Source organism: Trematomus bernacchii, unplaced genomic scaffold (assembly GCF_902827165.1).
Source record: "Trematomus bernacchii unplaced genomic scaffold, fTreBer1.1, whole genome shotgun sequence".
NCBI lineage: Eukaryota > Metazoa > Chordata > Actinopteri > Perciformes > Nototheniidae > Trematomus > Trematomus bernacchii.
In genome coordinates, this window is record NW_022987313.1 from 7019324 (window position 1) to 7034874 (window position 15551).

Genomic DNA, 15551 nt, shown 5'->3' on the forward strand with positions numbered 1-15551 from the left:
TACAGTAAATGCACCCTGAAACATCCCCTATTCTAACATAAGTGCACACAATATGAAATAAGATCCTATACCACATTAACTGGTTTATGTCTTTGAATTTTTAACAATACTATTATGTGACATACATTAAATACCTTATCAGATTTCCTCACTGACAGGTTCAAATTGCACACTTGGATAGTTTGCAGCCTGACAACAAAAGTGCTTTAATGTAATGTGATATTTGGAATTGTATTTTATTAAATTGGCTTATTATAATTAGAACCTTTAGAAATGTAAATCCCAGAGCCGTCAATTAATGTGGTAATCTTGACTAGATTAATGCCATATTTGTAGGACAAAAAAACAGTGTGAGAGTTCAACAGTCATGTTAACAACCCATTGCGTTTCCCCAATTATACAATTATATTTTTTGGGACTGACATTAATCAAATAGTTTTGGACACTTTTTATATATATATAGAGGCAAGACATGTGAACACAAAGTAAAACTTGAGTGAAAAATATGAACAAATGAAAAAAATTAGGGAAACAATGTCAGAAATCTGTCAAGAAAAAATGAAAGTCACATAAGAGTAAATGTACTCCCTTCGAAACACACACGTTTATCTGATGAGTCATATTTGTCAAAAGAGCAGCAGATATGAAAAAGGTAAAACAAACAGAAATCCATTTAACTCTTGAGTGTCTCTTTTAGACTTTCCACTGATGGAGGCGGACGAGATTTGTATTCCACTTTCGGGACTCTATTTCAGTCAATTCATCTCAGAAAAAAAGCATTGAGAATGGAATTGAATAGTGTTGCCATAAACATCTAAATACAAAACACGTACAATGTGAATACTGCTCCAATAAAGGTTTTTAAAAAGACATAGAATGATGTTTTGAGGATCCTAAGGCCTGTTTGAAGTTGGCAGCTGATGATAAAGGTTATGTTTCTTTTACGTGAACACATTTTCTGTTTCCACCTAACAGAGGCTTGTATCCAGACATTGACAAAAACCCTCCACATACTGCACATCTAATCTGTTTGTATAACCTGACACCATAATGCTGAAGCTGCATTTAGGTTCATGCAGCGTGCCATCCGACTGTTATTTCACCAGCAGAGTACATAGAGGGTTTAAGGCAGCTTGGAAGTCTTCATTTCCACTAATGTAATGTAAAGTTACCACTATCTCTCATTAGTTTATACCGTGGACATTGTTATCCTGGTTATCCATGTCAGAAACTGCGATTGCTGTCATCCTTGCTACTCGAAGTTTTGACAGAACTTTGACTTGTGTTTTCTGTCCGTTAGGATTCTCAGAGCGTCCGTTATTTGGTTTTGTCGGGTACACAGACTCGCCACACTCCAGATCTCAGTGGTTCCTCTCAGTGTTTCTGCTGCTGAAGAGGGACTGTCGGTCCTCTGCCTCATGTGGCCTTTTCTTTCTGGTTGCAGTTGTTGTCTGTGCTGTTGTGGTCAATCTGGCTGTCCTGTAGGCCGTCCTGTTGCTCTTTGGCCTGTAGGCGTCTTGATCCGACAGGCAGGGCCAGTACCACCAGGAGGCAGAGGATATGTAAGCAGTAGTACCAGGACCTGCAGAGACAACCAATTAGTCACATATGAGAAATGTTTTAGCCTTAATAACTATTTCCACAACACAGCTCTGTGGCAAAGTAACCTTCATCTTTTATGAGTATGCCTGTCTAGCAGCCAATAGCTGATTCAACCGCAGTCCTCACACGAATGACACTGATCATTGTTGGCCTTTTATTTCATGTCAACAAACACACAAACCTGTAGAATTTTAGTGAGCGTCCCACAGCAAGTAGGACAAATGGTGCCACTGTGTAACTAATGGCAACCTGAGTCCATGCCCACGTGATGACATCATAGATGCGCTTGTACGAGTCGGAGACCATGAAGTGTGGTCTGATGTGGTGCCTTACCTGGAAAAAAACAAAAGAACATCATGTGAGTTCCCAACATTATTTTCATGTGACTGAATGTGCATTCTTCTTATTTAACTGTACAATAGACTAGACTTTAAATTAACCAATTATCCTGATTCCTGAAATCTTTCATGACAGCAGGCAATGGCATAGCTGCCTAGTTTTGCTTATAATCTGCTTAATGTTTCTCTTTTCTTCTTCTCTTTCTCGCTGTCCTTTTCCATCTCATAACTCTTCAGAGGAATCTATCTCTTGACATGTCTGTGTGGGCAGTGGCCAGTAGTTTTATAGAGAAACTGGGTCAGTCCTGCTTTGACTAAAAGAAGGATAAACTCACCTGCACAACACATTTTCTGTGCGGGCGTTTCAGTTAATCAACTTTGTAAGTAGATTATCCCCCTGTAGCATCACTACAATGTCTCAACATAAATACCCTCTTGTCTCCTTCTTTCACAAGACTAAAGTGAAGAGGTCTGGCTTAGCACAGATTAGTGGTAAAGGCCTCACACTGAAACACAAGTGGCATACCAGGATACTTTATTATTATCCCCTTACTCCCCATAAAAGGATTGTGTTGTTTGTCTGTGGTTTAAGCTAAGTAGCATTGGCAAATCTAAAGAGCTCTTAGACAAAATGTCTATAATGACTGTAGGGTTCACTCCAAAGTGGGTGATTCATGAGCTACAAGAGCATAATTATCCATATGGCTGAATCTGGCTGGGAAAACTCCAACAATGGCTACTGTATAGACAGGAACTGTGGGTACTTACTGCACGAGCTGCCATGGTCATGGCAATGCCAGTGAGGAAGGTCAGGTAGTAGCCGGGGTAATACCCATGCCACATGGCTGACAGCAGGAAGGTGGCCGCCATGGGGTTGAAGGGACAGCGCTCATAGCACACCCTGGAAACAGGACACATATTAGGGGTTTAGTCAAAACATTTAAAGTACAAATAAATGAAAGAGATCGGCCATCATAAGAAATAAAACGGAAATGAATAGTTGTCTTCAAATATGCATCACATTATAAAAAGCAAATTAATGTTTTTGTTGAATGAACACAATTGGTTATCTTTTTTATTGTTTTTTGTTTTTTTTATGGGTTTTTGTTCTTGAATGAACTAATTAATGTATGAATAATTTATGTGAGAGTGTTTTAGTCTAGTATGCTTATAAGTCAAATTGCTATACTTCAGATATGCATCATACATAACCCTCTACAGCCAGGTCTTGCTCTCACACAAACTAAGCAGGGTACTTTATTACAACATTAATGATTTTACCTTTTGAGCCAAAGAGCTGTCTGGATATTCCAGTTGTCTAAGAACATCTTGAAACTGGTGGCAAACTGAAAGTAAACCACAAAATTAGCCTTTAGACTTAAGTAGAAAAAACGGCCATATTTGCATATAATTTGTCTGATAAAAAGAGCCTAACCTCAATGTCCAGAATTCTGAGATTTGATACAAGGTCCCAGCGGGGGGAGCCATCTTTGTTGTATCCATTGAAACCGAATCCTGCAGCGTTATTGATAGCGTCAGCTGCAGGAGAAAGGCACAAATGTTACTTCAACATTAAAGGATGACAACAGCTCCATATCCTTAGAAAGCATTAGTTTGTGAAGCAACAACAGAGACAGATGGAGATCTGGCATCAACTGTTTCTGTCCTTTTAACAACTTTTTAGCTGAACACTAGATGGCACTGTTGTATCAAGAGATGCAGTTAAATAAGAGCCAGGGACTGTTTTAGGCTGCATCTCACATACTGTACAGACTACTTTAAAAATAACCAAGTTCAGGGAGTACATGAAACCTCAATGGGCAGTAGCATTTAACAAAACCAAAAGATAACGCTGTATAAAATTGGTACCAGTCGAGCTATTAAAGGGAATGGAACAAAGTGTTCAGTCAAAGTTCATTATTTACAGAAAAAGACAGGGACACACAAAGGCCATCCAGGTACTTTAAGGCAGGGGTTCCCAACCTTTATTGTGCCAAGGACCGGCAGATACATTAAAAAAAAATCGCGGACCGGTTGTCAATTTTAACTGATTTTAATATTTACTCACCACCAGCAGGTAGCAACAGAGGCTAATTGTATGTAACAGCCTGAACAAATACTAGAACAATATGCATCCAAAACATATTAACAAAGTTTAAAAAAGAACCGGTATCATTTTTTGGTTTTTCGGAAAACCAAAAAACCGACGTTATTCAGTTTTTAAACCAAAACGGGAAAACAGATAAATTAACGTTTTGGTTTTGTTTGTATGATTTACGGATAATCCAGTGAATGCTGGGAAAACGAGGAGAAGCCGCATTATGAACACTGGCATTTGTTTTCAGAAGATATTATGATAGTGTCGTTCGTTCCGGTGCACTCCGACAGCATTAGCACTACATCGAGATTAAGATTAAACTAATTTATTTTGGGAACAGCCGCATATATGGAGTTAGCCATATGTGTGTAAATTACTGTTCATAAACATTTGAAAACAAATGCCGGTGTCGGACAGACACAAACACACCGAACACACAGAGCTGAGCTGAGCAGAGCACATACACACACACATCATGCGCCTTGGTGACTGACTGGACATCTCCTTCATAAAACTAATAAAAGGGGGAGTAATCGGGCAGTTCGATGTGTGTAGATGTGTGTGTATAGGTGTGTGTGGTTAACACGTAGCAGCCTGCAGTCACTCTTAAGCTGTTCTGATGAAGTTAAACACAGTCATACTGGTGCTGCACTTCTCAGAAGCGGAGTATACGTCCCGCTGCCTCCGGATGCTGCAGCCGTTTTAAGAAGTGAAGGAGGGTTTCCTTCTATAAAGCAGCTGCGGGCAGCAGATCGTGAGAGTCCCGGACATTAATTCATAGATCAAGGCAGACTGGTTTACTCTTCTGTTTTGCCAATCCGGTGCTTAAACAAATAGCTCTACACCCCTGGCCGACATGTCCTTAAAATGAAGTCCGAGTTTGAAATATATCTCAAATAATGTATGCACCACCATTTCCCCACATAAACATAACAGTCTGCAATCAAACGGTTGTCTCCTGTGCGCTCCTCTTCCTACTTGGCGCACCGGTAACATGCTCGTGTGCACGAGCTACTGGATGAAATAATATGACTGGTGGCATAGGTGCGAAAATTAAACACTTTTTGAAAAAATATTATGATAAAATATTTTTATATATTTATAATTCTGCAAATATTACGATAAACTCACAGCTATTTCGCGGCCCGGCAGTAACACCTCTGCGGCCCGGTACCGGTCCGCGGACCGGGGGTTGGGAACCCCTGCTTTAAGGTACTCAGGGTAACTCAAGGTCCCTCTTCCAGTTAAATTCACCAACAACCAAAACAAAAGTATATATTTTGTATTGAATTGGTGGTAGGAATAGTGCACTCCAGTGAGATATTCACATCAAACTCACCAAGTGTCCAGACAAAGTAGTACTTGGGCCTGAGAGCCAGCATGGCCAGGTAAAGATAGATGATCTGAAGATAGAAGGGCGTGGAGCTGACAAATTCATCGTCTATGGAGTGCTCCACAGGAAGCAGGTTGCACAGAGACAGATAGATGCCCAGCGAGATGGCACATGTGCACAGCTTGGAGATGACGTCATTCTGGGTGGAGGTGAGAGAGAAGAGTGGGATCAAGTTTGTAGTTAAACAAAACCCATTACATCATATTGTATACAATATCAATAATAAACACACTAGGAGAAGTGACACAAAAGTTAGTTACCTTGAGGTTAACTAAAGTCCTTGATAACTCTCATGTTTTATTCAAGAACGATTGTGTTCTTCTCAGTTTCATTCTAATTTACGATGAATAATTAAATTATGAATGCAGTACGCGATAAGAAAACAGAAATTGCCTTGAGGTTCAGACATTTGCGTCACACTATTCAATAATGTCTCTGTTTCTCTAATGGGAACACGTGCCTTATAATTACCCGGCACACCTTGAAACAACTACACTGCTGTTTTTTTTTTTTTTTAAACATAAACCACTAAACAAAGAATATCATAGTATAAAGTCCTGATTTGAAACAATATATCTGCTATTTCAATGATTCTCTTTGAGGGTTTATGATTGAGATGGTTTTCACCTACCACAACACAACATGCAGGTGTGCTCTACTCTAATAAGTGTTTGAAGACTTTAAATAACGTTCGCATTTCTATTCAAGCGGTTAAACCTGTGTTGTACCTTGGGTGAGGGTTCAGTCTGCTTGTACTTTCCGTTCTCCTTGCCGTTGGTGTTCTCCTGGTGGCGTGGCTGGTAGCACGTTCCTTCGATGAAAGCCATGTAGTCGTTGTAAGAGCAGGCGGGCCCTGCCAGGATGCCCATGAAGTTACAGTTGTAGCTTAAGTACTCCAGCAAGCTGGGCATCCGTCTGAAAGGCCACAGGGAAGAGATAAAGCAGATTATAGAAAGAGAAAATAACATGTAAAGATGGCTTCCTGTCCACTAAGAAACCAGTATAGCCTCTTCTATTGAATTGTCCAGGAGGAGAGGGAGGAACTGAGTGCTTTGACTGACTTTGAACCTTTTTGTGGTCTCTTACACTTCCTCCCTGAATTAAATCTGCTGGGTGAGGTAGTGATCTAACTGCATGAACAGGAGCTCTTGTATCGACTGCTAATTTTTCCCCTTCCCAGTAGCTATCTCAAAGGTAGCGGCTGACTCATAGTATGCCAGCGAAGGTTTACGAAACAAAGGTTTGGTGCCTCTTATCTGGGACCTTATTGGTACACTGGCTCATGCTATGATCTACGCATTTAGTGGGTTTCATTGTGTATATCAAAACTGTGCTGAACCACTTTTTCAATGAATGTAAAGAAGCTAGTCCCGCTATCTTCTCCGTCTCTTATCTCTGTTCAGTTCATCTATGTCATCACATATTAACTCCCTGATAGCGTACAGTAGCAACTCATCTCCCCACTCACATCCTGCTTCATACACTCTTTGTACACCTCAGCTGTAGTGCCATCTCTAATAGTATCTGTGAGGGAGAGGAATCTGCCGTTGTAATGTAGGACAGATGGAGCGAAGGGCATTCCTACAATACAGTTCAGATGAGAGCAGTTCATGTTTGGTTTCCTAGATACCAATGCTCTAACAACTGCTTGACAACACCAGAGAGAGCCTGTGGTGATATCCAATGCACAAAGCAATGACGCCTTTATTTTAAAAAGAGCATCATTTCTTTCAGACTGAGTTCATTAATAGATTTAAAACCATGTCAACTTTTCAGTTCGGCTTGATTTAATGAACCCATTATCTGAGGCAGTAAAAACATACCTGAGTCACATACCTGATAGCTAGGTATTTCTGACTGGGAGTCAGCTGTTTCTCAGGCTTGGTCAAACCTACACAGAAACACAAAAGGAAGAGATGTCAAATTAAAAAAACCTCATTCATTTGCATGTGAACCTGCAGAACATGCTCTAAAATTCAGCTTAATTCAATAGTAACAAGGGGTACGCCATTCATAGTTCGGACAAAGCGCTGACTCTCAAACCCACGCGGTGCCAGAGGTTCCTCTCATTGGAGCACAGGATCAAAGGCCAGGAAGGGCACATGGCCCTGTACTGTAAACAGGGCCATTCACAAAGAGAGGAAAATAAAGTATGAAGCATCTGGTTGTACTTTTGTGTTGCTTCCTTACTGACGAATACTCTAAGAGGGCAAATGCCATCTGAGAGCAATTACTGTTGTTACTGAGATGTTTAGTTAGGGTCTGCTCTCTATTACTTGGCCAAACATTTTTGTGAAAATGTGAGGCCACTCTTATCCCAATCACATAAATGAAAAGATGAATTATGAATCTGCTTCACTTTGTCTTTAATAACTGCTGGAATATGGGCAAGTATTTTACTTTGTGGCAAACAGATATATGGCAAAATACTGTGCAGTATATGTGAATGTGTGTTTTACAGCAGGCACGTATGAGTGTGCGACAGTGGATAAGGATAGGGATTACATTCTTAGTTTCTCATTAGACTCGCAGTTGTGAGTAGAAGCGGTGACCTGAACAGAATTCAAAACACTACTCTGCGCTGCCTACACATGCATGCACCCACCGACACGCACATCAATACATGACTTGCTGTAAGACTGCTGATTGTGATGAGGCTAGAATAGCCTGAGGGGACTTAAGTCTCCAAATGGGAACTAAAAGACTTTGAGTGACTCTCATCTTTAAGCCTCTCTGATACTTGATCACACATAACATGTTTGTTTTGACCACACTGTCATTCTCTACCTTTTATGTATTGCTCATGAGCTCATTTTTGCAGATAAATGGTTCAAACATTGCTTTTTCAACATTATTCAGTCTAGCTCAAATCGTGTTTAGAGACAATAACGTGTTGCAGAGAGAGCAGGGGGGGGTTTATGGGAGAGAGTGCATATTTGGTCATTGCTCCATTGCATAACTGTGTTTATGCTGTCTTGTTCACTAGTCCATTGTCAGAACTGGAACATGGCCATGTGATCTTTTTGGAAACTCGAACGAGAAATAAACCATTTTCACTTCCGTCACATGTTTTGCAACACACACACACACACACACACACACACACACACACACACACACACACACACACACACACACACACACACACACACACACACACACAGCACACACACACACACACACACACACACACACACACACACACCACACACACACACACACACACACACACACACACACACACACCACACACACACACACACACACACACACACACACACACACACACACACACACACACACACACACACACACACCACACACACACACACACACACACGACACACACACACACACACACACACAACACACACACACACACACACACACACACACACACACACACACACACACACACACACACACACACACACACACACACACACACACACACACACACACACACACACACACACACACACACACACCTTACCGTCATGTATTTCAAACGCCAAGCTGGTAATCTTCTGAGTTATAACCATCATGGGCCTGATAAAAATCATCAAACAGAAATAGCCATGTAACTATAGAGAATTTCAAAACCACACAACAGGGTCACATTTTCTAATACAAGTATTTCTCACATGCTTAACCAAAAATGTTTTGTTTTTTTAAGTAAAGGAGAAGATGTCATGCTAAACTGTTGTTCCGTGATTAGGTTCTGTTAGCAAGGAATGTGTTTAGATGAGAGTTCATCCAAAATGGGAAGTCACAAGTATAATTGCAGACTTCCTTTTATTCTTTCTATTCCTCTTCTCTATTCCCAAGGTCTTATCAGTCCTTTGACACTGAGCCCTCTTTCTCTTGACTTATTCACGCCATACTCTATCAGAGACCTTTTAAAGTCGGCTCTCTTTTGCCCTAACCTTCCTTAAGACATGTACACTCTTTCTGTCCTTCATCAAATATAGATTCTTGACTAATTGCTTACATGAAAACGGTTGGTGGCAAGATAAAATGTAGTCAAAACAAGCCAAAAGGCCAGATAAGTTCTGGTCTCTTGATAAAATAATAGGAATGTTTTTACTATCTGGTCTCGTCTTTCACTATAAGGTTCATGCTGACCTCAAGGAAAACGTGAATTTGACTTTTCAAAGGGATGCAAAAGGAATGGCAGACTAGGTTTTTAAAAGACTGAAATCTCTGCCCTCGCAGTATGGGTTTGCATTGGGTTGCTTAGCAACTAGCATCCCCCATCGAGGGGTGCTGGGAGTGCAGGCTGTCTGCTTGAATTGTCAGACAGTCTGGAGAAGTGGGAACCAACCACAAGAGTCGCTATCGACGTCCTCCTGCGGACACAGCAGTGTGACACGCTCTGGTTTCTGTTTGACTCAGTCTGCTTGAGTCATATCCCATTATTTCCCCTGACTCTTAATGTTAACTTCTGTTTTTTTTTTAGCTTTGTATTTCATATAGCATTCAACATAGATACCACTGGAGGTTTTTATAAAAATAAAAAAAAGATTTGAAAAAGGAATATAGTCTTAGTGAAGCTTACCCTGTGAAATCTGCAGAGTACATGCCATAGTCAAACACGTAGACACGAGTGATCTGACATACTATCAGATAACTAAGTGTCACAATGAAGCAGTACCTGTGCAGGAAAAGAAAGAAAAAGAGGGATTAGAGGAAGAAATGATTACACAGGTATGAAGGTAATTGTTTTTACAAAAATACAGAAATGTTGTGTTCAAAAGCCAAAAACATTTAAATGCATAAGTTCTAACATTCTTAACAATTGTATCTACACAGCAATATAGAGCTTTTCAGAAAGGGCATCTTAATGCACACATCGGGAAGGTTTAACCTCAGAGTTCTTAGTCCAACCCTTTGTTCTCATATCTGCCGCAGAACAAGGACTTTTTTTATCCAGAACAGTACAAAAGACAGTGGTCTCGGCAGCAGGGCAGAGCTACGGAAAGGATAGGAAGGGGGGGGTCAAAAATCGGACAAAAGAGCAGAGGAGGCTCTCATAATGTGTCAGGGTCAGTGGTTGAAGACAGAGGACAACACAAGTGTTCAGGGGAAGACCAAAGACAGAGCTGCTCTAAAGCCTGCTGTACAAAGCTGCTGCAGAGTCAGCCCAAGTCAAAGTTAGCAAGTTAGCATTCCTCTGCTAACAAAAGGAGGTTTGTGCAGCATCTATTGAGGAGTACAACCCACTAGCTAGAGCGCAGCTGCATTGCTGATAAGACGCCTCTTGTAAGCCTACTGTATCTGCAGCAGTCCGAGGAGCAGCCGAGACATCATCTGATCTCTTATTACCAAGCATTTTTAATAACAAAATAAATGAAACAACTCGCACTTCAGCAATATGAAACATTTATGGAAAAAACGATTACACATTATTATTTATAACAAAACCAGATGCAGAAAAGGCAAAGTCAAGAGGACATCATTACAACAACAAAAAGAAGAAAAAACACCTGGACTAAAATCCTGCCAATACAGTAAGATAACCTGTCCTGTTACACTTGGGTTGCCATTTTCTTGAAGCAAGGGACAGTATCGTGCTACAGATAACTCCAGCAACGTTCAGTTTCAGTGAAACAAGTTTACGTTTGCATTGAACGCAGCAGAAATGTTCCTATGGCAGATATTTCCCTAGTTTGAACACAAAGACTAAATATGCTCCGCACCAGAGTATGCGGTAATATGACGTAAAGTGGAAATCTTTAGCAGTGCAACAGAGCTTAATTCTTTTTTTGTTAACAATCCTTAGCAACAACGCTATTTAACCAAGATCAGCTTTATTTCCTGGTGGACACAGCTGCAGTTACGAGAGGATACGAGCTACATGTGCTGCTGCAGCTATATTTGCAGCAGGCCCACTAGGGATCCTGTCTTTATCCTCCTCTGATTTGTGTTTGTGTAATTCACAGCTCGGAGGGGGGTGTTTCATTTTCACTCGAGGCATCAGACGGGGCTGAGACTAAAGAAAAAAAAGGCTGGCTTCCCACTGCGGGACAGCGGTTGGCATGTCAACGGGCTGAGCCGCAGGTATGGATGCATACTGCACATGGAGCGGTGAAAATGGAAAACCAGCTATAAATAAATGTCTGAGGACTCTCTATAAGGTTGTGTACTGTACATTGAATAAATGCCTCGAGGCACACTTCATGCTTACTCAAATGCATACATGGATCCAGATTTTATTTCCATACGTTTCATCTCGTGTCTGCGAGTCACTCATTTGTACACCGTCAGGTTTACAGTCATGCTTTCACACCTTAAATAAATATGAAATCGAATTGTACGGCGTGCTTATGTTACAGATAGAATACAATTTCTCCTTTCTATCCTCATCTTAGGCGTTGGTCGTAACTGAAGCTGGTGATGTCTATAGGGTGGTTTCATGAGTGGCAGCTCATGTTTAGGGCATCTGTACTGCCAAGTGCTTTGGGCTGATAAACTGGTAATAATGTAGAGGGAAAAGTCTCAGCTGTCACCATTACCTGTCCTTCTTCCAGTAAAGAAATCAGTCGACCCTAATGTCTCAGGTAATAAAGAGACATATGTAGATACTATAACACGGCCTGTATGACGTTGCCTGACCTAGAGGTTGATTCACATTATAGGGGAAAAAATGAATATTTTCTGCAACACATCATTTTATTTTTTTAGATCTTGTCTGAGTTTCTTTAATATTAAATAAGAGGGCACTAGTATTACTGTCACAGCCTACTGTCTCACAGTTATCCCTGTCTGCTATCTGCAGGAAGTGCACACTACAATAATGACATATTTCTACAGCAAGGGGGCATGTTCATGTGTTTCAAGCAGGAATATTTGTATTCGTGACACATGTCAACATGTCACAGCAGCTACAGAAACATGTTTACAGGTTGGCTGAGGTTACTCTCTCGCCGCACCTTTGCGCAATGGGTTAACATATCCCAAACTTTCAGATTGGCCGCATTTTCCAAATAAATTGTATGGCAGCCCCCAGCAGGCTGCACTTTGCTGCTTCTGCGGTGTCAATTCTGTGTGAGAGGGTGGCAAGAGATCTAGAGCTGCAAGAGAGTAGAATAGCATGAAATATGATACCTAGCAGTCAAACAAAGTGGTTAGTCTAGACTCTAGAGCTACACTAAGCCGGGGTTCACATTCACACAGTCCACAAAAAAGGAGCTTTTTGCAACTCTATAAAGCTGTCACACTGCGCTCGCTCTACACTTACCCACAAGGGCCGAGAACTGAGTGGGAAACAACAAATAGAGACAACAAGTCCCGCCACAGTGCTGCTGTTCAGGGAACGCTCCAGATGTGCAGCAAGTGCCATTGTGCAAGGTGTTATTGGAAATAAGTGTATATAATCAGCCTTATACTCATTCATATCTCTTGTCAGCAGTATTATCATTAGCAAAGGCTACAGTGTGCTATTCTATAAAAAGAAGAAATGGCTGGTTCTGAAACAAGAGATAAGAAAAAAGATGTATAAAAAGAGACAAATCAAACCGAGAAAGAGAAAGGCAGAGAGAAAGCGACAACTTGAAAAAAAAAAAGGAATTAAAATGCAGGGTTAAAAGGACATGTAATATTCCAGAGAAGGTGTTATAAAATAGGGCAAGGTGAGAGTTTAACCAAAGGCCCATTTCTCAACTTGACATATTTTCACATCTGCTTTTGTTGAGAGAGAAGCCTGAAATTAAACATTTACACCTCAGGTTTACATTGACAGTTCCCTCTTTCTTTTAAAAAGGGGACCTTAAAATAAACAATAGGAGGCAAACAAATCCTAACCAAAAATCCTTTGTTTATGAACATCTTTAAATATATTAGAAAGCCTCGTCTACCCATGTAACCAACACAAGCGCAGTTCAAAGAGCAAAAGCCCTGCGTTAAACACCGAGTAGCCAAAAGCACACGGCCCCATGTAAATCACAACCTGCTGCTAAGATAACATCCATTTGTTATGCAAAAACCTGAAGCAGTGGGTTCAACGTCCTCTGCAAGCATGAGCATGTCAGAGAGTCCTGCCTCTGTGGTACTCCTCACCTCTCTGCCCCTGAGCTCCACCCTCATCCGGTGGGGGGGAGGCAAGGGGGGAGCGGAACTTTATATCTGAGTGCGACTGAGGTGTGTGGGTTTGGGTGACACACATTTTCATAAGAGCTACTGTAAAAGGAGCAGCTTATCTACACACAACATGAGGGACAAACCCCAAGGCTAAAAGCACACTTAAGCAGTTTGTAGTTTGTTAAACTTCTAGAAATAAAGTTATATGACTTGAAGTAAAACACTCCTTTATGTTTAAGTGGCATAGTCAGTATGTAAGGGTCAATGTCATTGAGTTTGAGTCCTTTCTTTCAGAGGGCAGTTGCTTTAGTGATTAATGTTCTGCTAGAATCTATTTCAAGTTCTCCAGAGGGAACATCTTCTGTTTGCACCTGCACTTATAACCTTGAATATAAAAATAAAAATAAAATAAAATCATGGGCAATGTGTGTGTCTGTGTGCGTGCGTTCGTGTAGTTTTCTTGATAAGCCATGGTCACAGATGGGAGCCCGGGGGCAGAATCATCGTCATGGTGACCCAGGCTCGAATGCCTCCAAAAAACCCGAGACTAACGAATAATGACGCTAATACAAGATTGGTCAGAGTTAGCCGAGATGAAGCATTTACGTTATCTAACATCAAATCTTACATTTGAGAAGATTTCGGTTACCGACTTTGACAAATGTCTTTGTCATGCTTCAACTTGCCCTTTTAAGGTTTATTACTTAGGATACGGAGAGGTGTTTCACAATTCTGTGTGGGTGGTTTGCACTTACTTGTGCATGTGCTCCAGGCCTACGAAGATCATCACACTGTAGGACAGACCAGTCTGCACCAGGAAATGAAGGGAATACCTGCAAAGACACATACATTAATTGAGTGACCTTATATTCAGCTTTAAACATTTTCTTGTCATTTACTGGGAAACATATTCCTTCTAACACACGTGCCCATTCGTCATTCTGTATTACAATCCACATCCTGATTCATCATCCCAAGTAGCCATTAGGAAGAGGAAACAACAGCATTAAGAAACCACAGTTACACCATCAGTCATGTGTGTAACCAGGAATATGTCATCTGGGCAGGATAGTGACGATCACCACCTCACCATGTTCCTGAATGACTTCCAATGCCTTCCAGATGCAAGATTCCATACATCGCACCCTTACAGAGACATGATTGTGTGTGAATTGAACAAAATCCGAGTTATGTTGACCAATCTCTCCCCCTGTAAAAACATACACACAGGCATGCACAAACACACAGTTCAACAGCTACCAGATGGGTCTTTGAAGGGCACAGTGTGTGATGCTACCAACGTCAGGCCCTCCAGGAGGCCAGAGACGCCACACTGTGTTAGCAGTGAGTCAACAAAGATGGTGAGGGCATCAGGGGTTGGCAGGGAACAAGGATCATAAGCGGGGTGAATTAACTGTGCTCAACAAATGAAATAATGCAGTTTTATCAGATGAAGGTAGAGGGAAAAGATATCTTAAGACAGTATACATTGTGACAGGTTAGCCTGTATCAATTAACATGATCGTTTAGCATGTCTGCAAAAGTTAAATTGAGCTGAGCGCCAGATGACAGAGGAAATGTTTCAACAGTTTTCTCCAGTGACATTCAAACACAAACATGTGCGTCTGACAGAGAGGGAATAGATCCTAAAATAAACCAACACTCTGCAGCAGATCCTCTAGGGCTACAGCCAGGTGCCCTCCAAGAAAGAACAGAGCGTGTGCAACGAAGGTTTAAAAACATTGTGTCTGTGTGTGTGTGTCTGTATCTGTGGGTGCATTCAAGCATTTCACACAAGCAAGCTAAACTGGCAGAAACAGTTTGGGATCCTGTAAACAATTAACATCATGTGCACCGCTCTAAGTTACTGTAACCTTGCTCTGCTTGAGAAGTTTATCAAATAATTACATCTGTCTTTTTAAATCGCTCATCTCAACCTCTGCATCACGATATGGGTTTGTATTCTAAAATCAGAAACTGAAGTGATATGAACACTATAATTCCTGTAATAGGTGTCTAAAATGAGTAGTTGGCTTTAAGC

General features: G+C 41.1%; 1 protein-coding gene across 1 annotated transcript in view; it reads right to left on the minus strand.

The window, feature by feature from the left end:
* Positions 1 to 217: 217 nt before the first annotated feature.
* Positions 218 to 15551, minus strand: part of mboat2a (membrane bound O-acyltransferase domain containing 2a) — a 43131-nt gene continuing 27797 nt past the window's right edge. The window contains 11 exon segments of the mRNA XM_034133439.1: positions 218 to 1582; positions 1784 to 1935; positions 2709 to 2841; positions 3222 to 3286; positions 3376 to 3479; positions 5378 to 5570; positions 6160 to 6346; positions 7268 to 7322; positions 8925 to 8980; positions 9990 to 10085; positions 14266 to 14343. Coding sequence (XP_033989330.1) covers positions 1417 to 1582; positions 1784 to 1935; positions 2709 to 2841; positions 3222 to 3286; positions 3376 to 3479; positions 5378 to 5570; positions 6160 to 6346; positions 7268 to 7322; positions 8925 to 8980; positions 9990 to 10085; positions 14266 to 14343 — 1285 coding nt within the window. The 3' untranslated portion in view covers positions 218 to 1416.